This window comes from Candoia aspera, chromosome 6 (assembly GCF_035149785.1).
Source record: "Candoia aspera isolate rCanAsp1 chromosome 6, rCanAsp1.hap2, whole genome shotgun sequence".
NCBI lineage: Eukaryota > Metazoa > Chordata > Lepidosauria > Squamata > Boidae > Candoia > Candoia aspera.
In genome coordinates, this window is record NC_086158.1 from 4,159,341 (window position 1) to 4,185,115 (window position 25,775).

Consider the following 25,775-nt stretch of genomic DNA (forward strand, 5'->3'; position numbering starts at 1 on the left):
GTCTGTAATCTGGGTGTTGACAACGGAGGAAAAAGCAGGAGGAGGAATAGTCATAGGAGAAGCAAGAAATAATGGGCAGAACGCGAGCAAATACTGCATGGATAATGCCGCTTCAGGCCTTCAATGCCGTGTTTCTCAACCGTGGCAACTTTAAGATGTGTAGACTTCAACTCCCAGAAGTCTCCATGCTGGCTGGGGAATTCTGGGAGTTGAAGTCCACACATCTTAAAGTTGCCAAGGTTGAGAAACACTGCTTTAGAGTATGCCAACTAAACCACTTGGCATCTTTGCCCTGGAATGTCTGCTAGGGTGAATAAAGTCAAGATGGCAGCCGTAATTGTATGATCAAACTTCCGTTCTTTTTTACATGAGATACATATAAAACATACGCATGTTTGCCCTCCCCCCATTTATTCATCTTATTCATTCATTCATTTATTTATTATTCAAATTTAATCACCGCCCATCTCCCCCAAGAGAGGGACTCTGGGCGGTTTACAATTTGGAAAGCTTTTTCTCTGTCGCGTTTGCCCTCTGTTTTACAACTTCGACGCACCACTCGCATGCATGTGTTTTTCCCAGTCACGCAGGTCGGTAAGTTTGTGTGAAAGGGCCTGTGCAATGGCTTCTCTTTATGCCGTAGAGCAGTTTGTACTAGTTGTAAAACCGGAAGCTTCATGGTTTCTCGATCAGGACTGGCTGATGATAGGCATCTTTTGGTAATGTTTAATTCCGGTGGTTTCTGGTAATGTTTAATTGTTTTTTTAAGTGGGATTGAACTTCGATTATTTGAAGAAAGGAAACAGAGGGGATTTGTTTAAATGGAGAGGAGGGATTCGACTTGGGTGTAATGGACACAATTTGTAATATTTATCTTGTTATTTCTAAGAACCCTTACTGGAGTTTTGCTGTTTAATATGGAGAGATGAAGTACTAGAGAAGTGTTTGTAGAAAGTGGGGGCAGGTATAGATTAAAGAGACGTTTGGTTGTATTTTAAGAGATAGCAATAAGTAGCTAATGTTGACTATACTTGCTGGGGACGAAGGGGGAGGTTTCTTTCTCTACATATTTTCTTTTTCTTTCCTCTCTTTTCCTCTTTTTTATTTATCTGCACCCTTTTCTTCATTTCAGATTCCTTTTTTTTCTTTTTTTAATGTGTTTTTCTACTTTGGAGTTGTGCAGGTTCTATTCGTATAATATAATCTTTAATAAAATTGTTGAAAAGTAAAAAATAAAAATGGCTGGTTGGGGTTATGGTGATTTGCTGGTGGCAAGCATCCCCCGAGCCTTGACCAGTGGAGGTGCCCTGGGAGGGATTTCCAAAGCCAGCGAAAGCAGCAGAAGCTTTGGTGCATCCTCACGCCCTTGCGTTGTGTTGACCCACAGATCCCTTCATTTACAGCTGGGGCTAAGCCGGAGCAGATCAGAGGGCACAGCTGTGCTTCCTTTTTACGAACTGCTTCGTGTTTCTTAGCTGATCCATGTCCATACCTCCGTGCCTGTTACCTTTAGAGTTAAGCATCTTACAGGTCTTTGGGCAGCTGTGCACTTTGCAGACTCTTGAGGCCATGGCACTTCCACTTGTTCTGCAGCCTTTGAAAGTCCGACCCCTCTTTTTCTAGGATATTTGAGGAGGGTGCCTTCCCTCACAAGGGTCAGAGTCCAGATGCTGTGCTTCCTCTTGTGCAGAAGTAGCCCTCTGAGTTGCAGTCTTACACACGTGCCCACGACCATTCAAACCAAAGGGGTGTGTTTCTAGGACACCGTTGCAAGAATTGGACTGAGTTACTTCCAGGTCTCCTTCTCCTTTTAAAGAAAACAAGGATTTGTCTTAAATTTAAACTGGCCCATTGACACTGGTTGTGTGGCTTCCTTTTGAGTTCTAGCTGCAAGTCAAGGGCGTGTCGCAATATATATATATATATATATATATATATATATATATATATATATATATATATTATTTATTTATTTATTTATTTATTTATTTTCTATCCTGCCTTTATTCTTTGTTTGTTTGTTTGTTTGTTTGTTTTTCAAATTTCTATCACTGCCCATCTCTCCCAAAAAGGGGACTCTGGGTGGCTTACAATAAAATCAAAATTAAAAACATATAAATTACAATACAATAAAACAATAAATAAGATAAAATAGGTTTGAAATCCAAGCGGTGAAGATCTTATTTGTTGGGGAGAGATCTATGGTACTAGCCACCCGCAAGAAGAACTGGTGCCCCTCCCACCCCAAGCAAGGCGGCAGAACCAGGTTTTCAAGTTCTTCCGGAAGGCCGAGAGTGAAGGGGCCTGTCTCACCTCCGGGGGCATATAACAACAAGTTATTATTGTTATAAATAACTCAAGGGGGGGAACATACCAAATACTCCTCCTATTTTCCCCACAACAACAACCCTGTGAGGTAGGTTGGGCTGAGAGAGAGAGGGACCGGCCCAAGGTCACCCAGCAGGCTTTCGTGCCTAAGGCGGGACTAGAACTCTCATACCACGCCTGATTGGCTCTTGGGCTGAGAGAGAGGGACCGGCCCAAGGTCACCCAGCTGTCATGAGTGAGGATGGCGAGCAGGGGGCTCCCATCCAGGCTGTAAAGCGCATGCGTAGTACTGAGGAATTAGGTGGCCATTCAAAGAGACACAGATCGGGCCCGCCTTAGTCTTTGGGGTTTATATGTCTGGGTTTTCCCACACTTCTTCAGTTTGTTAGGATTCTCTGTTATGTAGCAGTAATAAAACACTAGAGACCTACTCCTTGTCTCAGCGTGGTTCCTGGCTGTTAGGACACAGCTGGCTTTCAGGCCTAAGGTGGGACTAGAACTCTCATACCGCGCCTGAATGGCTCTTGGGCTGAGAGAGAGGAACTGGCCCAAGGTCACCCAGCAGGCTTTCGTGCCTAAGGCGGGACTAGAACTCACAGCCTCCTGGTTTCTAGCCCGGCGCCTTGACCACTAGGCCAAACTGGCTCTCTTTAGCACTTTCCATGTATGTTTCAAACAGTGTAACCGAGAGGCCGTAACCTCAAGATGTTTAAGCATCCCTATTTGGTTTCCTTTTGACTGCAAATCCAGGAATACCTGGAAAACCCCCTTCACAAGTGGCTGGTGGAGGAGGGAAGCAGGTGGCGGACAGGATTTAACGTCATTCTCCACGGAGCATTGCACAGCCATGGCCCAACTAAACAAAGCAGGACCTGTTATATCCAACAAGCCTGTACTCGTTATTTTGGCTGCTGGATTTGCTTTGCCTGGCATAGGCCGCAAAAGGGTTTATTGTCTGATGGCACGCTCACCAATTGCATTGAGTGCAAGGAAATTAATGAATAAACCCTAAAATCAGGGTAAAGCCCAGAAATGTAGAAGGTGTTCCATATCTGTCTGCTTTGGGCAGTTTTGCTTGCCAGCACCGAGGATCTGTTTACCTTTTATTGGGGGTGTTCACAGCCACTGCCTGGCTGGGAAAGAAGAATTAAAAAGGAAGGGTTGAGAGAGAAGGCCGACGATATGTGCCCGTGGTGGAGGGAGACCTCAGACTTCAGTTCTCTTGTGCCAGTCCAACACCATAACCCAGCCTTTCTCAACCTCTTGACCCTGGAGGAACCCTTGAAATACTTTTCAGGCCTCGGGGAACCCCTGCCCATTCACGCTCAAAAATAGGCCAGAAGTTACAAAATTATTCTATTCATTTCATGTGCAGGCCTGTATAGGTGCACGAACAGTGTTCTTAAACTAAAGAATGAAATTTACCTCTTTAATGTGAAGTTGCCCAAATTTGAAATAATTTTTTAAATGCATTGTGATCTCCCAGGGAGCCCCTTGTGACCGCTCGCGGACCCCGAGGGTGCCACGGAACCCTGGTGGAGAAACCCTGCCGTAACCGCTATACCACAGAGGCTTAATTATTTGTTAGGTTTATATCTTGCCTTTCCTTCAAGAGCGCAGGGAGACAGACATTGTGTTCCCTCTTTCCATTCCCTGCCCCCAACAACAATCCTGTGAGGTCGGCTGGGCTGAGAGGGAGCGACTAGCCCAAAGTCCCCCAGGGAGCTTCTGTGGCCGAGAGGGGCCTTGAACCTGGGACTCTCCAGTTCAAATCAACAGTACTGAGTGTGAGGCTGCCACCGTCTGCCATGTTTATAAACGCTACAGTATGTGAGTTGTGAGCAGCTGAGTATTTATTGTTTATTTCCATAGCAATATTTTCCCCCGTTCGTTTCCCAGGACTCTGGGCAGCTAATGTAAAGGTAATAAAAACAACGTGAATCACAAGACATAAATTCAGTACACCCGAAGGGTTAAAAAGGGCTGACACTGTTAAGAGCTTGAGCTCCAAATATGCCAATGAAAAGCCAAGCCTCTGTGGCTTTACAAAAATCCATGGGGGTATATTTTATAGAAGACTGACTTCTGGGCTCACCCACCTTCATTTCATGGAAGGAGGACCCGGAGCAGCCTTTCTCAACTTTTTGACCCTGGAGGAACACTTGAAATATTTTCCAGGCCTTGGGGAACCCCTGCACGTTCAGGCTCAAACATACGCCAGAAGTTACAAAATCATTATATTCGCTTCATGGGTAGGCCTGTAAATATTCATTAACAGTGTTCTTAAGCTGAAAATAAAGAAGGAAACGAACCTCTTTAATGTGAAGTTGCCTGAATTTGAAATAATTTTTAAAATAAATGGTGATCTCCCAGGGAACCCCTAGTGACCTCCCGCGGAACCCTGGTTGAGAAACCCTGATCCAGAGCATCTCTCCTGGGCTGATAAGTGGGACAGACAGATTCCCTCCAGAAGAGACAGTCCAATAGAGAACGACTAGAGAAAAAGCCACATGGGTAACATCTAGGTTTTGGCCCTTTGCCTCTCAGGCCTAACGATGCTGGTTATTTGCTTGCATGGTCCACGGATGCTGGCTTGTGGTCGGACTCCTTGTTTCACCACTGTGATGTAGCAATGACGGATTATAAGGGGATCTCCCTCTTGACTCACCTTGGCCTTGGAGAGCTTTTTCAAGGTCTCCGCCAGCCACTGAACAGAGCAGTGCTGAGCTAGTGGCCACCACAAACTCAACCGTGGTGGAGATACCTTCCTCTCATCTCAGCTAGTCCCGCTTTTGGCCGGGGAGATGATTTCTGAAATTGGACCCAGAAACTCAGGTCCACATGTCCATGTGCTTCTTTGCTTCCCAGGTGATCCCCATGCTTCCCCCACTGCTCTGTGAGGAACTCTGCAGCCTTAATCCCATGACAGATAGACTCACCTTCTCCGTCATTTGGAAGCTGACTCCACAAGGCAAGGTAAGCCGGAATTGCTTGGTGATACTAGCTGGGCATAATCGTGTCCTGACGGTCCATGGATTGATTAATCAGAAGAGAGAGGGACCAAGTCTGCAAGATGGAGTGGCTATGTCAAAAGAGGCACTTGGCTCAAAGATTTCCTGGTTCTTACCCGTTGGGAAGCACCATTGTTCTGCACAGAACCATCTGTTCCAAGTCAACCGGTTTCTGGGTGGGATGCTTCCATCCAAACCCAGAGTTTGTCTCATCTAGCTTCAGGGCATGAGGACAGATGCCTTTTTCCCCTTGTTGTCCCTTCTCAGCAACAACTCTTCAAAGGGAGATGGCCTCCCGTTTTATAGATTTCATAATTAGCAGCGATGGGTCTTCACTCCACAGAAGAAGGTTTTAAATCCCTCTGAATCATGGCTCTCTTCAATACCTTTGGAGTGTTTTCAATCCCTCTCCGTCATGGCTGCTCCACCAGTTTACCTGGCCTGAACTCAGTCCTCTGCAGAGGTCATGTTGAGGTGGAAGCAAATTGCACAATCCTTTTAATTAGAGTTTGCTGAAAGGTTGGCCTTGGTTCTGGAAAACAGCTGTTCCTCAGAAATCCCCACTATGGCCAGGACTGTACTCAGACAGTAATACATCTGACTTAACATTCCCCTTGACGTTGGTGGAATCCATTCCCATATACAACAGCAGCATTAATGCTTCTAATAGCCTGAGATGTTATCTGTTGGGCTGTAATGACCTGGGCAAGATTAATGAGAACTCAGCTATTGCCAACAACCAGGAATTAGAAGGGTGAACAGGAGAGGGAGGGGATGGAGACCTTTCATGTGCCGTGCCACAAGGGCAGATGTCTTCTTTCTTGACGTATGCCTATGGCTGCAGGCAGTTAGAGCTCTTCCAACTATATAATGCTTCACTTTGACTCCCGAGCAAGTTTAGGACCTCAAAAAAGTGCCTTGCTGTGTATGCAGGGCAAAAAATATGAACTGTTTGTAGGTAGCCCTCCCTTAATGACCACAGTTAGGACTGGAATTCAGTTGCTAAGTGAAGCGGTCATTAAGCACATCTGACCCAATTTTACGACCTTTTTGTGGCAGCCGTTGAGTGAATCACTGCAGGTGCTAAGCAAGCCACGTGGTCATTAAGCGAATCAACGCAGTTCCCCATGGATTTTGCTTGCCAGAAGCTGGCTGGGAAGGTTGAAAATGGTGATCATGTGACCGCGGAGACGCTGTGGTCGTGTGAGGATCGGCCACAAGTTGTTTTTTTCAGCACCATTGAAAGTCTGAACTGTCACTAAATGAATGGTCATTAAGAGAGGACTACCTGTATTCCTCATTAGCTAGCTAATTCTATGTCTCCCACTGGCTGATGGCAAAAAATTTCCAATAGGCAAAGAGCAGTTTTCTGCTGTCTCTCATTTCCCATCTTCTCTCCTTCATTTTCCTACCATCTGTTTTCCCCTTTTTCTCTGGGTTTGGACAATTGTGTGCATTCTTTTCTGAACTTTACTGCTTCAGACAGCAAGGCTGGGAAGGGCTTCCGCTGGACAACTGCTCTGTGTAACCTTGTTACAGCAAACCCTTTATGTTTATCTTTCTTAAAGTGCCAGCATGCCAAAGGGAAGATGGGAATTGTAGTCAAAGAAAGACATCTGAGGATCTTCCTTCCCTGTTCTGGGATCCCTTGCTGAGCCAGTTCCATGTTCTCTTCTGGGTCCTGGATCACCTTTATTTTTATGTAAAGGTTTTCCACCTAATTGTAGTGCTGCATGCTCTGTATTAATCCTCACCTTGGCTGGTGGATTTTAACAGTTAAATGTGAATGATGTATTTTGTGCAAGCAATTGGTTGTGTTCTGATGGCTTTGGAAGGTCTTGAGGACGCAGAACATGGCTATTGCCCCGAAAGCGAAATAGAGCCTTTAGGCGGGATGGCTGTGTCACTGGGGAGAAGCTAACTCCCTTGGTGCTCTTCTGGGCTATCCAGCAGCATCTGGCAGGAGACAGGGTGCTTCCCACGGCCCCATTTGACTCCTGCCTTTGCATACCTTTGAGCCTCAGGCATTTTGTGGAATGCCGGCTTTGGGTACCAGTTTTCCCTGATGGGCAAACCGAATTTTAGGTTTTCCCTGAGAAGATTGCTCTCTCTAATCCCCAGGTGGTCAACTCCAGGAATTGCCTGGAGCACCTGTTCTTTCTTATGGGAGGACCCTGTGGGTAGGTAAGGAAAGTCCTGCTGCTTTAAAATTCTCTGGGCATAATAATGGACACTGTTTTTCTCCTTGAGGTTTCTCTTCCATGTTCAGAGACAATAGTATCTTCTTTCTCGTCTTTATGTTCCAGATCCTCGATGAATGGTTTGGGCGGACCGTGATCCAGTCCTGCGCGAAGCTCAGCTACGACCATGCTCAAAGCATGATTGAAAACCCAGAAAAGCTGTTTGCAGCAGAGGAGCTCCCCCCTGTCTCTCCCTGGCACTCCATTGTTGAAGTTCACCAGGCTGTCCTCAACCTCCACCAGATTGCCAAGCGGCTGCGCCAGCAACGCTTCACGGACGGGGCTCTTCGCTTGGACCAGGTCAGCTTAACCGGCCTTAGTAGGAGCATAAGTATTGTACTTCGATCGGGGGTAGCAAGTTTCCATTTTGGTTCTGAAAATCAAACCTGCAGAAAGGTGAATGTGGGCCAGATACGTTGACCTTTGAAGACACCAGGGGGGGCATTCATTCTTGGACTAAGGGGACTTCAGGCAAGGCATTCTCTCTCAGCCTTGGCAGCATGGCAGTAAGAGATTCCTCTCTAGCTACTGCCAAGAGCCAATCAAAGCCACTTGCAATTTAAAATCCCAGTATGGTATCACACAATACATTAAAAGGCATTTAGTTTATCTTTTGTGGCCATCTGGGTGCTGACCTGAAGAAGATGCCACTGAGAAGGACTGGGATGTGGTCTCTGGGGTGGGAACAATGGTGATCCACAGCTCAAAAACCCATCAAGAGACTACCTGGAATGAAACTCAGGTGGAGCAAAGAACAGGTGGCAAAGGATGGATTGAGAGTAGAGTCCAGCCTTCCAGTGAATTTTATTTATTCATTCATTCATTCATTCACTCACTCACTCATTCAATTTCTATAGCCGCCCATCTCAGCAAGTGACTCTGGGCGGCTTACAACAATAAAACCATGAAACAGTTAAAACAATTACAATTAAAACCATTAAAACACAAAATAAATGCAAGATAAATATACATGGCTGCCAATAAGCAATGTATGGATGTTAATATAACCAAGAAACAGGAATATGCGGTTCAGGGACAGCACACTTAAAGAATTACCTGGTAGGGGTTCTCTTCTAAAGTAGGAATGCAGCGGATGTCTATTCTGGGTATATCTGAGCTGTGAAATCTTTGTCCCAGGAAGTGGGTTTTGATTCTCATTGTTACTCAGATACCAGGAAACCTAAATATGGCTCTGTTGCTCCCTGGCCTGGACGCCTTTTTCAGTCAGGCTTTACTAAAATGTTATCAGGTAGGTGTTTTTTCTTCCAACATTTATTTCTATATATTTCTTTATGTTCTTATTTTTATTGAACTGGTTTTCTTGGCATGTGATTCTAGGCACCTTGAGGGAACCTCTGACAGGGAAAGGGAGAAATTGTAAATACTTCTGCTGAGTATACTACTAGCTTAATCCTGGATGAACCCAGCCACCTTCCTTTTGAATAAATAAGGGAAGCGGTGAGGGGCTGCTGTTCGAGGAATTGCATTAGCTGGAAGTCTCTCTCCATCAGCCTCAAGCACGATAGATTTTGGGTGGGAAAGGGCCAGAGTGCCTTTTAACTGTGGTGAAGCAAGCGGTGTTTCTTCCCTTTTGTACCATCTTCATTCCGAGCCTGTTTTTCTAAAGTGTTCGTCCAGGTTGTTTTTGGTCCCACGATTTGATGGATTAAATCTCTGCGAAGCAACTGGCCGTGTGAAAATGGAGGCTGGTGCAGTAGCTTTTGAAAAGAGGGCAATCTGTCAGGTTGGCAAGCAGAGCTAACCGCAGCCATTAATCTTTATGGATGCTTTTGTTGTTACGAGGTGGGTAAGCATCTTATCAGGGCCTCCTGACCAATTTCTCTGTCTGGGAGCTCTCTGATCTCCATTTCTCATCTTGCAGGAAGCAGTTCATGGGTTGTGCCAAAAAAAACAAAAAAACCCACTGCAACCCTTGTCTCATCCCTTGGGAGTACTGGGGGAAGGAATAAAATGCATTGCTTTTGTCATTACTGGGCTTCCATGGCTTAAGTTAAGCGAGTATGGATTTGTATTGACCGTTTGCAGCTTTCCTTGTGCTTCTGGCATGGTTTTAAGAACACCGTCAGATCCCTCTTTGCAGTTGCTTTGCAATGCTTTAGTGGTTGACTGGGACATATAATCAAGCGTCTGCGTTCAGTCCAAATCAGTAAAAGGGCTTGTGCCTTTCAGAGGTTTGGCTGATGTACTTCCTTGGAAGTAAATATTTTTACTGGCGTTTTGGTACAGCAAGGACCTAAGGCTGCAGTTGTAAATAGGCTAGTCTGAGAATTGTTGCTCCATTGCTCAGTCCCTTCCAGCTCTTGGTTACCCGGTGGACATTATTTGGCCAAGATAGTCTGTCAGTAACAGCTTCTTTGAGTGCGTGTAAGCTCCTTTTTGTATCATCAGGGGTGGTATCTAGCCACCCTGTCTTCTGTTAGCCTCTTTTTCAATTGCCTTTGATTTTTCGGGGACTTCTCCAGTGACTCTTGCCTTTGCCTTATGTATCCCAAATACCTAAGCTTGAGCTTCATCGTTCATCCTTCCATTAAGCAATGAACTTCCTTGAATTCAGTAGGCGTTAATTCTAGGTAGAGGTGCATTGCCTGGTTCTAGAGGTGTTTCTCCTTTGGGCTCTCTCCGTGATTTTAGTATCTCTCCTCTCTCACAAGATATTAGCTTCCCTCCTTGAAAATTTACCCGAAGGTACTGTGGGAAGATCCAGTGGAACTACGAACCTGCAGATGTTCAACAGGAAATATGTTCTTTTTCATCTGAGCCTTTAAGCTTCCTTTCAGTGATGCTTCAGCTTTAGTCTGGACCATGTGTGCATCCAGATCTCCTTGTCTAGATCACTGCAACGGTTCCTGGTTCCTTTGTCCTCAGCCACCATGGGAAGGCGCCTCTTGTGCAGACCAGGCTGCACCACCGGACTGCGGTGCGAGGCTTTAACCATTCAGGCATGCTAGGAGGGCATTTCAGGCAGGCAGTCCCAACACATCTAGAAGCACATCAGGGCTTGCATCTGTCTCCACAGCAAGTTGCCCCTGCAGCCAGGCAGAAAAGATCCTTTTAACACCTTCTGTGATTCGGAAGGAGGGGATGAGGGAGTTCTGAACGCAAGGACTTGAATCTTGCTTTCGATGTTTCGGCCTGGTTAACCTGAGGGTGCATTGCTCCCACAGCTAACTGATGATGCAGGAATGAACGGAAAAGCTGGTTCCCCTCCTTGCCCGCACACCACTGAGCAGATAAAGATGCAAGAAACAAGGTGGCTTTCCAGATGCATGCAGGGAGACAGCTTTGCTATTTTTCCCTTCCCTTCTCTACCGTGCACTGTTGTATCCATGGTGTCTGAGTTACCGGGCCCCTCTTGTTTTCCATTAGTCACGGCACTGAGGCTTCTGAAAAGCCCTCCCAGCCAATCTGTCTGCGCAAGATTGATTTCACGAAGAACGCTTTTCTTGGGGATGATTTGGGCGCTAACGGGGGGTTCGCTCTGGGAAGCTATAAAAAGTACAGCGAGCGTTTATGGCAGGGCGAAAGAAGGATGGCCGAGGAAACATTCCTCTGAAGTTTGCAGACTTGCTGTGTTCTCCTTGGAGACCTTGTTCAGATGCCATGCCCACAGAATATGTGGGGATTCGGAATGAAGAGCCCGCAGGTGTTGTGAGCAGCTTCAGGTCTTCTGGCTGGAGCATTGGTGTGCTGCTGAGGATGCTCGGCTTCCATATAAATACCCTCTCCTGGATCACTTTAAATGAGCTGGGGCAGAAAGCTATTTCTTTATAGCGAGGACACCAAGTATTCTTACTTTAAACGGCAAGTCCTCCTCTTGCCAGAACCAACCCCGCCCCCCAACAGTTTGGTGTTTTTAAATACGGGGACTAAGTTGGCCACTGCACGGGAGCAGTGAGTTAATCTTCAGTGTGTGAAATGAATAAATGAAGGAGTAGGATTCCCACCTGCAGCAAAGTAACAGTCGAGGGATCTGCTTAGGGTGGAAGAGTAGCGCAGGTGGTTCTGGTGAAGACCGTACATTTTTAGGAGCTTACGTACAAATGCTGATATGTACATAAAAAAAACTCCAATGAAAGAAAGAGCTCGGTATTGCCAAAAAAAAAAAAAAATGCCTAGTTAACTCCTGCACCGGAGGGTGATGATTCTTACAACGTTGAACGCTTGCTGGTTCTTAGCTCCAGGTAGCTCTCGATTGGCTGAACCCACTGTTGCTGTCGGATTCCCCAAGGCCTTTCCCAGCCCTGCAGGTGAAGCTGCTGGCAGATGCTGACTTTCACAGCTCTCTGGGCGCCACAGTCCCAGGGGCTACAGGGGCCCAGAACGCCCTGCCCTCCCTCCATTAATTGTAGGGATTTCGATGGGACATCCCTTTTGGAGCTCCCTTCGTTCTTCTTTGGCACGTCGATAGGTGAAACAAGCTTACGGCAGAAGAAAACTTTGAAAAGCACATTTAGTCTCATAACTGCAGCAGGATGGAGTAATGGGAACGGAGACCTCCATGCTGCTTGAATGACATTGCAATAGTGGATCAGGCCGAGGGGATGGGGGACTCAGAACAGAACCCCATGTTCTCCGGCGCCATTGTGCATCGTATGGCACGCAACAGCACCACGCTGTCCCAATCCTTACATAAAAGAGGAAGAGAAGACACTAGGAGACCCTTGTTCTTTGATGTCCTCCAGTTATTGCAACTTGCCTGCAGCTCCAGAAGCTGCAGTCCATGAAAGCCCTGGAGGTGCTGTTAAGAATGGAGGCAGCCCAGCCTGCTGCGGGGCTGGGGGAGAGGTGAACCGCAGAATTAGGAGGAATTCCTTTTCAAGCCAGCTATGGTGGCCAATTTTGGTGAACCCGTTGCCCTGCGGGCGCACCCAAGCCTTTTCTTGCCAGTTGGGTGCAGACAACCCTGGGACGCCCCTGGCTGTTTCAGTTCTCCTTTGTCAGCCTGATCTTGGCTCCTGCCCTGCCGGTCTTCCAAGTATCAACTGCCACAGGCCCTGTACAGCCAATCAGCCCCTCCTTTTTGTCACCCTGAGTCATCCCTTGTTGAGTGAAGGAAACAGGGGGCCGCCTTAAGTGGCCGAGCGACGGCTCATGTCCCAAAGTTCGCATTGTTTCACCTGCCGGTAAATGGGCAGATAGAAGGGCCTCTTACTGTACAGAGACGTGGGATTTGGATAAAGCACGTGCAACCTCATCCGCAGCTTGTTTTTAATGCCTATGGTTGCCTCTCAAGCCCCTTGTTTTTTAGATTATGACAAGGGTATGCAGGGCCATTGTTTTTATTGCTACACAGTTCTTCCTCCCAGGAGAGCCCAGGCTGATATGCAAAACGTGCCCCCACTTCCTCAAAGCAGATAACAATAACACCATTTATCATCAAATAAATACAGAGCTTGGAACAAAGTTGGTGGAGTCTGAAAGATAGACTTTACTTTCTGGAGTCGGTGCTGCTCAGCAGCTGCTTGAGTCAACAGGGACGCCTTCGTCTGTATATCGCTTGAGAGAGAATTTCATGCTTTTGCCTAGCGTTTTAAACAGCCCCTGTTCCAAGGAGGGCTAAGCCTAAGATTTGGCCCTGGGGGAAAGGCCAAGCATTAAGGGGCAAGTAAGCAGGGTGGCATCCTGCGTGTGTGTATGTTTTCAAATATCAGGGGATGAACTCCCAATTCCCTGCAGCACCTGCAAAGTTCTGCCCATCCCCACAACTTAGGCCTTGGACAACCCAGATGTGTAGCTGCGCAAGGGCAGTGGGTCCAACCGCATTTGTGAGGAGGAAAAAGGCTGGGAGGGGTGCTTCTTTCAAAGGGTCCCGTCTCTCTCGGGATTGGGATGTCCAGCGTAAAGCCCAGGTGCCTCTTCGCTCTGTAGCCATGGTTGACTTTTAGTCTTGTGAACATAGCTCCTCCTGAGAGTCAGGGTCACATCCCAAAGCCCAGCTGGTGGCATTTGGTGGCATCAGGAATTGGCAGGGGGATTGGTTCATCTGCCTGAAAACATGAGCTGTGTTCAGGGGCAGTTGTGTGTGTGTGTACGTTTATTTGTAACAATCGGTTTTAGCAAAATTCATATAAAATGACAGCAACCCATATCAGTCCAATACATCCCCTCTAATATTGACAGCACTATTTGTCAACATCTGCTTTCGAATCTTCCTTGCGGCCATTGCAAAGAATGCAGCTTGGTTTGTGACGTGTTCATCTACGTCGGTCAGCCACGTTCAGGGGCAGCTGATGGAACGTTGTAAGGGACTTTTGGTTGGAGAGTTGGCCTTCTGACCTGCTGGCCCTAATCCGAGAGCGGTGGCCGTCCAGGCACTGCAGAACTTCAAGGATTCCCTCCAGTTCCAGCTGGCCCAGCCAATCCAGAGGAAAGTTGGGATCTGGAGTTGGGACTTGGGAGAGAGTTGGGAGCTGGAGCCCATCCTGCAGGACCACAGGTTTCTCACATGCCCTTGACAGAATTGTTCAAGTTCTATTTTGCACTGAAGGAAACAGGTTCAGCACCTTAACTCAAGTTTTTTCCCCCTCTCTTCCTGTGCCTTCCTTTATTTGCTTCTCTTTAAAGAATGCTTGTCACTTTTTCCAGGGAGGAAGAATAAAATTCTAGGAGGGGTGATAATGATGGGAGCCTCCCCCCAGCAGCCAGTGTGGAATAGGTGATCGGCTGGACAGCGTGGGCTGGGTGTGAGGGCTGGAGAAGGGCCCAGGTCCACCTGGCCAGCCTCCTGTCTGCACAGTGGTCCACCAGATGCATCTAGGAACCCACGGCTAGGAGAGAAAAGGCAGTTGTCCTCCCCCATTATCGCTCCCTGTGGCACCCGGTATATGAAGGTGGGCAGCCCCCTGCTGGACACAGCACCCAGGTTAGTAACCATTTGCAGACCTTTCCTCCAGGAATGGTTGCAGTCTCCTTTTGAAGCCATCAGCATGTGAGCAAAGGCTGCTTTGGGATTGGTTTATAATTTGGCCACCCAAACGTCTCGCCCCTTTTCAGCAATGCCCAGGTGCCACAAGCCAGAAGTAAAACCTGGTTCTGGCATTCAGCACTTCAACATGTGGGTAGGAGTGGGGGAATCCTGTGATGAAATGCTTTGCCATCTTAAAACAGCCCCCCTCCCCATTAATGTGCCTAAAAGACAGGCCTCAGTGTTATCTTTAGTCCCATCCAGATGGGTGCTCTTTTCTTTTTTCTTTTTTTAAATGAATGATCCTCCTGGTCTTTGCTTCCAGAACAACATGGGGGTTGTCCTCAGGAGCTGGTGTCTTGGGGTGGGAGGCTCCTTGCACACACAGACACACACACACACACACTGGGATTGGCAGCGGCACTGCCCCCATTGCCCGCATTCACCGTCTGGGTGGATTTTCATGCTGTGCTGAAGAAAAAATGGAGCAAGGAGCTACAAAGAGGACGTGGTCCACTTTTTCCTGGTCTTCAGTGACTGTGGATGTGACTCATCACTCCTTGCTCCTTGTGGGCGCTGGTGTGGGCAGGGTGGAAGAGGATAAAAATGGCTTTTTCCATCATGAATAGAGCTTGGAGAAGAATTCAACCCAATTTTCCCATTGTTATCAGACTCCCTTCTCTTCGGACGAGTGTTCCACATACTTCTGACAGCATTTTTCTTTTCTTTTTTTTTGCTGAAAATTCAAAGTGTGCTTCAGATGGAGGATGGCCTGCCATCTTTTCCCCTCGCCAGCTCCTCCCACTCACAGAGAGGCCAAAGGCCACTGCTGTTTACTATGGGCCACATTCATGCACCACGTGAAACCTGGTTCCTGAATTAAACTATTTTATGGGCTTGCACAATTGAGTAAGTTAAGCTAACCACAACATGGTAAGCTCCCCCCCTCCCAAAATAAGCACAGTTAACATTAACCAAGGTTAGCATGTGATGGTGAATGCAGCCACTCAGTTTTTACCCAACTTAATTAGTTAGCCTGTCTCCCATAACATTTCTCTTTGAGTGAAGTAGGCAGTGATGATATTTGGAATATAAATAAAAGTAAATAAAATAAAATCTCCCCATCCTCTTTGATCCTGCAGGGTTGGTGTGCTCCAGATTCCTTCGATTACCAGAGTCGGGAAGACTTGGGTCTTCACCCAGGCCTTGGCAAGGGAGAATGAGACCCCTTGCTTCATTGTGCTTGTCATCTTTTATCTTTATCTTTTATGTTTCATTGATTTTGTTGATTTTATTGTTGTTTGATGGTTGTGAGCTGCCCAGAGCCATTGAGAGTCGGGCAGGCATACAAGTTTAATTTATTGTTGTTGTTGTTGTTATTGTTATTGGTGTTGCATGCGGTGGGCAGCTTCCTCTGCAGGTGTGGAATTCTGCTCAGCTTCTGCAACACAAGGAATTGGACAATCTGGAGATAAAAGGGGAATGAAGCAAATTCAGGGTAGAGAGGAATGGATGGATACAGGTCTAGTTGCTTTGATACCAGGCTTTTTTATTTGGCTCAGATCTCACCTAATTTCTTGTAGGAAGCTGTGAAAAGCATTCTTCAAAGAGGAGATCAAAAGTAAGTTCAAAACTTAGAACTGACTTCTACTGGCTAGTTGAAGTAGGGAACATCGGGCTACCAGCACGGAGCCCATTGGAGAGCACTGCAGAGTTGCTGCTTTCAGTGTCTGTTCTCTGCTTTTGGGTCCTTGTACAGAATCCTGATGGCTGAATCGGTTGTTCATGAACTCCCTCTGGTGCACCTCTGGTGCCAGCTTGGATCTGGGGAGTATTGGGGTGGTGGTGGTCTGGCATTGAATTGTACTTCGGCGTTGCTCCGAGTTGCTCCAGATGGCAGTGTGTTCTCCTGAGCTTGGAGCTGGGAGGAAAATTGTCCCAGAGTTTGCGGTCACTGGGTGGGCCAGTGTGGCCCTTCATGTTTCAATGACAAGAACCGTCTCCTAAAACAGTCCAATTCCCAGGTCGGCCCAAAAGTGGATCCTGTCTCAAATTCCCCTGGGTCACCGAAGAGCGGACTGGTGCTCTGCATTGAGAGCTTGGTCTGAAGCCAAATGAAAGGCTATCAGGGCACGGCTATCAAAAGCCATTGGGCAGGAGCATCCTGGTGGCAGGAGGGGATTCCTGGGAAGCATGGCCCCCCCAAACCAGAGCCCCTTCTCCGCCTTCTGCTAGCTTCTACCCTGGCTCCTGGCAGCCGAGAGCCCCGGTTGGCCGCCCCTCCCTTCCTTCCACGTGGCTGTGGTCTTTCCCACTGCAGAATGTCAGACCTTTTGAAAACAGCGTGTCAGTGATGGATGAGGCTTCCCTCCCTCTTTTCTTCCCCCTTCCTTCCTTCCTTCCTTCCTTCCTTCTTTCCTTCCTTCCTTCCTTCCTTCCTTCCTTCCTTCCTTCCTTCCAAGGCCACAGCTCTATCGGGGCGGCAGGCGGGCTGGAGAGCATTGGAAAGTCGAGGGGCCGCGGGGAAGGGAACAAGGCTTGGTGCACTCTGGCTGTCAGATGGGGCCCCTACTTGGGGACTCTCCCCACGGAGGCCATGTGCTGGTGGGAAGAACACCTCAAGCAGGGAGCACTGTCCTTCTTTGTCCCATCACTTAGTGCCGCCGAGGCCTGCATGCTCGATTGGCAGCGCGTCCAAGACTCGGAGTCCTCTTCCCTCCATGAATGGTGGAGGTTCTACCAAGCTGGAGCTTCTGCAGCCCTGTCTCTGAACCCCACAAGCTGGTCTCATTAAAGGTGCAGATGTTCTGAAAAAAGAATAGGATTGCCCTCCATTGGGAAAAATTAAAAGGGGTAAGTTTTACTTACCAACAAGATTTAGATTAACTTCAATACCTAAAGCCAAGGATTTCCTTGCTAGACATGGAACCAAGTTGGAGCAGGATGCAGCTGAAAGGGTTTCGTCTGAAACTAAACAATTGGAATCTACTGTGCAAGATGTAGAGGTGGGTACTGCATCTAAAGACTTTGGTGGACTATTTGCTTAATAATGAATTCTTGGCCTGCTTGAGCTGAATCACCAGATTCGGTTGGTCTTCTGCACCTACCCCAGAGCTTACTTGCCCTGCCAGCCCTGTGGTCTTTATTCTGACAGCCCTGTCTGTCTTCAGAGAGAGCAGTCGAGTTCGCAGCAATGAGGAGGACAACAGTAGCATTTCCCTCCCAGCCTGCATTATGAAACTGCCCTGCAGCTTCTGCTCATCCTGTGCATGTCGTCCCAAAAGCTTTTCCAGGGCAAGAGGTGGGAATGAAGTCGATAATTTAAAAGAAAACATCATGGATGGAAAATCTGCTACAAGAACCCTTTAATCTCCTCCTTTTTTAAAGGGGGAAAAAAAACTTTTTTGGATAAATAACTCATTTTGAGAGTTTGAGTGTCTGTTAAATGTGGTCTTAGTTTTTGCTGCTTAAAAACTCCTTCTGACAAGACATGTGACCAGCCTGGAGGCTCCCTGTCCCACTTCAAGTCCCCTGGATGGACAGAACCTGCCAGGAGAAAGACAGGGACTTCTTGGCCCACACCGATTGCTTTTAGAGTCAAGCGACTGGCAAGCCCCCTGGTTTACTTCTGGCTACTTCTTCCCATAGTGGGATGAAGGGTTCTTGCTAGTCATTTGAACATCAGGCACACTTGAACATGATTTACAAGCAGTAGGTGGTTAATGCTCACTGGTGGACCCAATTAACAAATGAAGAACTCAGAGGAGAAGCTGAGTGGGGCCCGAGGCCGCCCAGGCAATTGGCTCGCATGGCAACAGTTTGAAAACTCCAAGAAGGCGTGGCGCCATCCTGGAACTTGAACCCAGGGCCTTGTATCTGAGAGACAAGCTTCTGCTTCGGTCGAGATTACCTAATAAATATTCCCTCCTCTGGCTGACCCTCAGCAGGCAGCTGCCGGTTTTCCATCTGAACTCCCCCCACCCCCTTCCTTTGTAGTGGTTGAGATGGGGTAGGTGAAAGAAAGGGTGACGTCAAAGTTTCTCAATTTGCAAGTGGCTTTAAAAGCACGTTTATTTTGGAGACCTTTTTTTAAAAAAAAGGGGGGGGAGAAAAAGGGAAAAGGAAAAGGCTTGGCGCAAAAGAGCCGTGATCCTGCTTGTAAACCGTGACCGCTGCCGCTTAAATAATTGTTATTATAAAGTCAAAGAGGAGGTTATAAAAGAAATCAGACCTCTGCCCCAGGGAAACCCAGAGTTCACCCCACGAAAAGTAGGATTTGGGGATCTGAAGTATATTCTAAGCCAAGCTTCTCCTTCTGGCCCACTTGTCCAATGTTGGACTGCAGTTCCAATCGTCCCCAGCCTACGTGGAGGTGGGGGTGGCAAGGGTTCCAGTTCAGGATATCCAGAGGGTGCCGACTTGGGCAAAGTCACCCTAAACCAGTTTCTTCCATGTCTTCCTTTTGCCAATCTTGGGGGCAAAACAAAACACAACAAAGAAACACGCAGGAGCATCAAAGCCCTTTTGAGTGAAATTCTGCTCACTTACTCCCCCCTCTGCACCGCCGGTATTTTTAGCTTGCCTTCACAGCCACAAGAAGTGGGAAATCTGCCTCAAAAAACGAATCAGGGCCAAGATGTTAAGGACTTTGGAAGCAAAACCCAACGCTGAGCTTTGATGGAATGATTGCACGCTCCGGCTTGCACCCGGCCCCGTTTGGGGTGAGTGTGCACCGTGTGTGTGTGTGTGTGTGTGTGTGTACATACGCCTGTCCCTGAGCTCTCGCGATGCTCCGTGGTGCCCAGGCTGGAATGCCTTTAGGAAAGAGATGCTTATATTTCTGTCAAGTGTGGAAGGCTTATCCTGTGTGCGAGCGCCAAGCTTACCGTGACAGAGCGCTTTGTCTTGGGAAGAGCATTCTTCACTGAAGGGGTCAGATGGAAAACAGGCGTGGGGCTTGAATGGTTTTAATTTAAAAATGTAACGAGTCAGCAGCGCACACCCCAATTGCCATCCAGAGCCGCCTTGCCATGAAGCAGGCCAGTGGGCTTCGATCTCCAGTTTCTGGCTGCAGGTTCCCAGTATCCAAAGATCTTTCCTTCTTTGGAGGGAGGCGCCCAGGGCACGGGAAGCTGTCTTCTGCTCAGATCACAGGCCCATCCGGGCCTTCCAGGGCTCTGGATAGGAGGCTTTGCCCTTCGATTATTTATTTGCTTCCCAGGTGGATAGCCTTCTTTTCTCCCGAAGCTCAAGGCAGTGGTAGATAACGTTCCCACCTCCTCCGTTTCCCCCCCAACAATCCTGTGAGGTGGACTGGCTGAGGAGGAGGAGACCTGGCCCCCAGTTGCTCAGGGAGATGCGGGTGGGTGGCGTCTGTCTTCCACACAGCCATCACTACCCCATGCTGGTTCATCAGACCTAACGTTTGATGGACCTGGGATCCTAGAGATAGAAGAGGCCCCCAGGCCACTGAGTCCAACCCTCTGCTCAGTGAGGGCTCCAAAACAAAGCATCCCAGAGCCTCTGCTTGAAGACCTCCAAAGAAGAAAGGCCGGCACCCCACTGGGTTGTTGGTGTCGATGCCAGCCTGCCCTTCCTCCTAGGAAACCTTTTCTACTCCTCAGTTGGAATCTGCCTTCCTGTAACAAACACCCATTATTCTGGGTCTGCATTCTGGAAGGGGCGAGAACAGGACCTTCTTCTGTGTGACAGAACCTCAGCTGGATTTTCTGGAGGCTAAACATGCCCAGCTCCTTCAAATTTTCTTCACAGGACTTTCCAGTGGCCCTGATCATCCCCCTTGCCGTTTTCTGAACCTGTTCCGATTTTTGTGAATCCTTCCTAAAAGTCTGGTGCCCCGAACTGGAGACGGTACTCCAGGTAGGGTCTGACCAAAGTAGAATTATTTGGAGGGTTAAGTCTTGCAACTAATGTGTCATTTGCAGATTTAACTAGCATTCCCTCCACTTCTTCATCCAAGGCATTAATGAAAATATGGAAGGACCCAGCACTGACTCTAGTGGCAGACCGCTTGCTACCTCTCTCCGAATTGCGGAGGGCGACGGCAACTAACAACAACACATACCTACTTAGCCATCATACTCCTGAGCCCATACTTTTATATCTACGGCATCGCCATTATCTCTTTAAGAAGCTATCAGATAAGTGTAGTCATCCGGTACCTCACCAACTCTCCAGGAATTCTCAAAGATAATGCATAAAATGTCCAGCCCAATCATCAGCTAGTTCTTTCAGCGCCCTAGGATGCCAGTCACTTGTCTTGGAGACTGAAGTGCATTCAGAATAATGCACCAGAATATATACTTTTTTGTTGGTTTTTTTGGGGGGTGGGGTGGGGGTTTCCTTCGAGTCCATTAAGATTAAATATAAAGAAGACCAAATGAATGACACCAGGTAGAACAACCAGCCTTAGAACTGATAGTGAAGAGATCAAAGCGGTGGGTAGCTTCTGCCTTTTAGGATCAACCATCAAGGAACCAGCAGTCAAGAAATAAGCCCTGGATTAGCACTTGGTAGAGCAGCCATGAAGGCCTTGGAGAAGATATTCAGAAGCTGGGATGTGTCTCTGCCTGCGAAGATCAGAATCTTGCAAGTCATGGTACTCCCTGTGACACTCTATGGAAGTGAAAGTTGGACTTTGAAGAAGCAAGATGGGAAGAGTACTGGTGCTTTTGAACTTTGAACAATGCTTCCACATTGTACAGTGAACAGTTCTTAACTTCAGGGTTTTCATTTCTACCTCCTGCCACCAGGATTCAGTTTCAAGCCTTGCTGAACAAGCTTGTCATGCATCTTATAGCAGCAGCCCATCATGTAGATAATTCAGAATCTGGTCTTAGAAACTGTATCTCTCCTGCTAACTCCATTCCCTTAGCTGTCATTGACTTGCAATGTTTTCCTTTCTCTTCCTGGCCTTCGTTCATGGATGGGAAGGATGGATAGGAATAAGCCTCTGGAACCTTGAGCTTCCTTCCAAGGTTTTCACAAAATCCATGGTGATGTGGTTGTAGCTGTTCTTTGCAGGAACATTTGTCCCCACATGACATACATATATTTGCAGGCAGTCGATTGTCAGCGGACTTGGTAAGTCTTGGCTACTGTTCAGATACTCTTTGATCCTTGCTCCTGGCAGACAGCACACTTCATGTGCTGAGGGGACTGGACAGCATACAGTTCTTTCATTTCCTCATAGTAATGAGTCACTGACTAATATGAGTTTTCTCTTTGGACTCATCCACCCTGTTCCAGCGATGTGCTTCCCTCTTGTCCTTGAGATGGGAGGAAGGTATCTTGGTTTGAAGAACTGCTGCCCCCACAGTGTTCCTCTGGAACAAGATCAGTAGAGTCACTGCCCTCGTATGGGGCAATGGTTGGCTGCTTTGACCAGGCAAGGAAGCAGGTTGAGAGGAACAGAGGATGGCAAGGCAGTTCTTCTTGTTGCCTGCCTCGCTCCTCCTCTCCCCCCCCCCCACCATATGTGGATCCTCCCTAAGCAGGAGGTCCTTCCAACCAAGCTGTCTCTTTTCAGCCACATGATATCCAGAAGAGCTGCATCAGCCTGGCAGAGACTTCCCACCTGCAGTGATGGAATGGGAGAGCCAGTAAAAGAAGCTCTTTTTTTCAAGCAGAGGCAATGCTCTAATCACGGGACCACCAAAGAGGAAACCACACCTCCACTAACACTGGCAGGGCGAGCTGCTGTATAGAAACAGGGAGCAAACCTCACACTCCCTCGCACTGTGATGCTGCCTAGTTGGGTAATGAGGCATCTGCAGGCAAACAACCAAGCCCAGAGAGCACCAAGGACTCCACAGTCCTCTAGAATTACTTGAAACCGACAGTCCTGAGCTACCCCTGACCTACTTAAAAAAGAAAGCCTCTGCTGCTGAGCTGCATCTCCTGCCCAACTCTCAGCTGTCAAGATGACCCATGACCTGCTAGGAGAAAAGCTGGATTTCGGTCTCCTCCCCCTAACGCCATGCATCACCCGTTCTCCACCTGATGCCCTCCAGATATACTTACCTGTGAAAAATAGTTATAAATTACCTGTTCTCGTAAAAGATACCGTGACATATTCTCTTATCAGTAGCGTATCGGTGATACTGCCTCCCTGGCAAGACTTTTCCAAGCATGATTAAAATGAGATACATTAAATGCTTATTAGTCTATGGGAGGCAAAAATCAGGAGGAGACTGGCAGCACCTTTTCAGACTAACACATATTATTAGAAGGCGTAAACTTTTCTGAACTGTAGCTCCCTTCCACAGAGATTGCTCTGCTTGTGAATGATTGGTTATTTATTTATTTAATTTGTATGGCCGCCCATCTCAAATGCAGGACTGGGCGGCTAAAAATTAAAAATGAAATGAAAACAGTAGGCTAAAAATGCTTTAAACCCTCTAAAGCAGCCTTTCTTGACCTTCTTAGGCTGGAGGCACCCTTGAAATAATTTTCAGGGCTCAGGGAACCCCTGCATCAAAATTGTGAAAAAGAACCCCCCCACACACAATTTCACAATACAGGTAGTCCTTGCTTAACGACCACAATTGGGACTGGGATTTCAGTTTCTAAGTGAACCTGTCATTAAGCGAATCAGATCCACTTTTATGGCCTCAAAAAGGTCATTAAGCAAATCACCATGGCGTTAAGTGAACCATGTGGTTAAGCGAATCACACGGTTCCCCACTGATTTTGCCTGCCAGAAGCTGGCTGGGAAGGTCAAAAATGGCAATCATGTGACCACAGGACACTACGGTGATCATTAATGCGAGCCGTTTGCCAAGCACCCAAACTGTGATCATGTGACTGCGTGGACGCTGTGACAGTGAGGACTGGCTGCAAGTCATTTTTTCCAGCACCGTCGTAAGTCCGAACTGTCACTAAACGAATGGTTAAGTGAGGACTACCTGTACAAGTCACCTCTACTCTACACCATTCGTGTTTGACAACGTTTGTAACAGCAGCAAAGCAGCAGGCTGGCAGCTAAGTCACAGCTCATAAAAATTCCCACCACTGCGAGTGCTAGCCCTGTGTGGTGCCCAGAGTTCAAAAAGCAGTGTTTATTTTTTTTTTTCAATCACAATCTCTCACAGCACCCATGAAATGCCAGTTGAGAAAGGCTGCTCTAAAGCGTTATCTAAACACCACTCCATTCCCTGCTTCTCACACAAACCTCAGGTTATTTATTAAGTAATGGACTTGGTCCAACAACTAAAATATCCCTTTAGTATGGTGTTACTCAACCTTGGTCACTTTCAGATGTGTGGACTTCAACTCCCAGAATTCCACAGCCAGCATGGCTGGCTGTGGAATTCTGGGAGTTGAAGTCTATAAACTTTCAAACTTGGGGGCTGGGGAATTCTGGGAGTTGAAGTCCACATGTCTTAAAGTGGCCAAGGTTGAGAAACACTGCTTTAGTACATAGCAAGAAGCAGAGGGGGCCTTGCAAAAGCCTGTTGTTTGAACTCCATGAGATAGAGGCAGATTTTCCTCTGCAGTTTCCCAGGTAGTCCTTTCCCTTTGGGGCTGCCTTCCCTTCAAATCCAGGCATCACAGTTCAGGTAACAGTGTGTGAATGGAAAAGTTTTAGACAGTGGACTTTCACAACGAAGCCGGTCCTAGGTTGCTGTTTCCTAGTTGGGAGACATTCAAGGGCACATCGCCTCCAGCCAAACGTACCTCATCACCTTCGAACAGATACTTTCAGCATCCCACCAAGCAGCCTCTTCGGTGTAAAGTCCACTCATCGGCCGCTTAGCTTAATTAGCAATCTTTGCCCTGGTGCTCTTTCCCCTTTCCCCTCACTTTTTTCTAACCGCCATTCCTCATTGAGGAACGATACCCCCTGATACCCTCTAATGGATCCCTGGGACATCTGCAATGCCTGCTGTCCTTTGCAGTCCCTTTTTGCTGATGCCCCAACCTGGGCTTGTCCCTTCAAAGTAGCCCTAGCCCGTTGGAAGACCAGGTTGAAACCATGCTTGGTGAGATCGCCATAATCTGGGGGGAGGGAGAACTGGCCAGGATTTCAGCAGGGGAGCAGCTGGGCCATTTACACAGTGAGCAATAGAAGTCTTGTAAAGATTTAGGCTGGGAAGCTGTAGAGTTGTGGCCTGGATACAGTTAGAAGACTGGGAGGTGCCAGACTGGCAAAGCTGGTGTCAACTGAAACAAAGCTGGGGAGGGACGAGTTGCCGGAGGTGGCCGCTTGTGGGCAGGTGGGCAATTAAAAATTGGGGGCTATGATTTTGCGCATGAATTTTTGTGCCACAGCTTTCCCAAGCCAAGCCAAGCCAAGCCAAGCCAGCTTCAGTGCCTTCCTGACACTGTCAAAGGCCCCCATTAGCCCTCCATTAGCTCTGGCTCAGATGTCCTCCTCCCAGGGCACATCCTCACCACCATCTTCATTGATTGACCCTCTTCTTCAGAATTTGAGGCTCTCTGTCCCCAGCCCTGCAGCCTCCCCAAATTCCATTCCCAGTAGAATCCAGCCCCTTGCACAAAGAACAGTCCTTTTGTGCCGGAAGCCAACGAGAAAGAACGATGGGTGAAACACAGAGACCGGGTGCAGCATTCTACTCCTGCAAAGAATGCAGCTGGGTGATGGATTGGCCAGTTGTCTCTCCCTCCCTCCCACTAGGACTTTCTTGCCTCACTGCCTTTTCTGTATTCTGCAGAAGTGTGAGCTTTGCTTTTGTGTGCTAGCAGTGACCCCCCTGCACGGCTGTCTGGAATTGGCCTCAGTTTCCAAGAATTAATTGCAGGGACGGAGTTTGTTCATTGCCGTCACTCTTAATGCTTTGGTCGCTTCTGGCAGCAGGCGACCGGTCCCCTTCGTCTGTACCCCAGCCCCCAGCCCTGCCAGTGGCTGGGCCTGACCCCATGCCCTTCCAGATGATGCTGGGTTCTTTTCTGTTTTCAAACCCTAGTATTTGCATAATACGTTCCAGGCTGAAGGGCTTCTGAATGCAAGTGAGAACTCCTATGGCTGAATGCACGGCCTGCTGTAGAAAGGACATTTTAGGAAAGGGTGGGCTGGATTCCTGCTGCAAGTCTGGCTTGGATTTCTCGGAAGGTAGAAATGGTCACACCCATCCATACCTGAAGTGGCAGCTTTAGCGAACAGTCAGAAAGATCTGGTACATGGATTCAGACCTGCTTTATCCCAGCGCTGTTGTTGCACAACACGGCCGTTGCAGACTGATTGGCCATTTAGCAATTTTCACCTGGCTGGCCTGCGAAGGGTTGCAA

At 47.8% G+C, this 25,775-nt stretch overlaps 1 protein-coding gene across 2 annotated transcripts in view; it reads left to right on the forward strand.

Moving 5' to 3' along the window:
- Positions 1 to 25,775, forward strand: part of DIS3L2 (DIS3 like 3'-5' exoribonuclease 2) — a 183,308-nt gene that overhangs the window by 120,431 nt on the left and 37,102 nt on the right. For both annotated transcript variants that reach the window (XM_063306305.1, XM_063306304.1), the window contains 2 exons: positions 5,197 to 5,304; positions 7,646 to 7,879. In XM_063306305.1, coding sequence (XP_063162375.1) covers positions 5,197 to 5,304; positions 7,646 to 7,879 — 342 coding nt within the window. The remainder of the gene's footprint in view (positions 1 to 5,196; positions 5,305 to 7,645; positions 7,880 to 25,775) is intronic.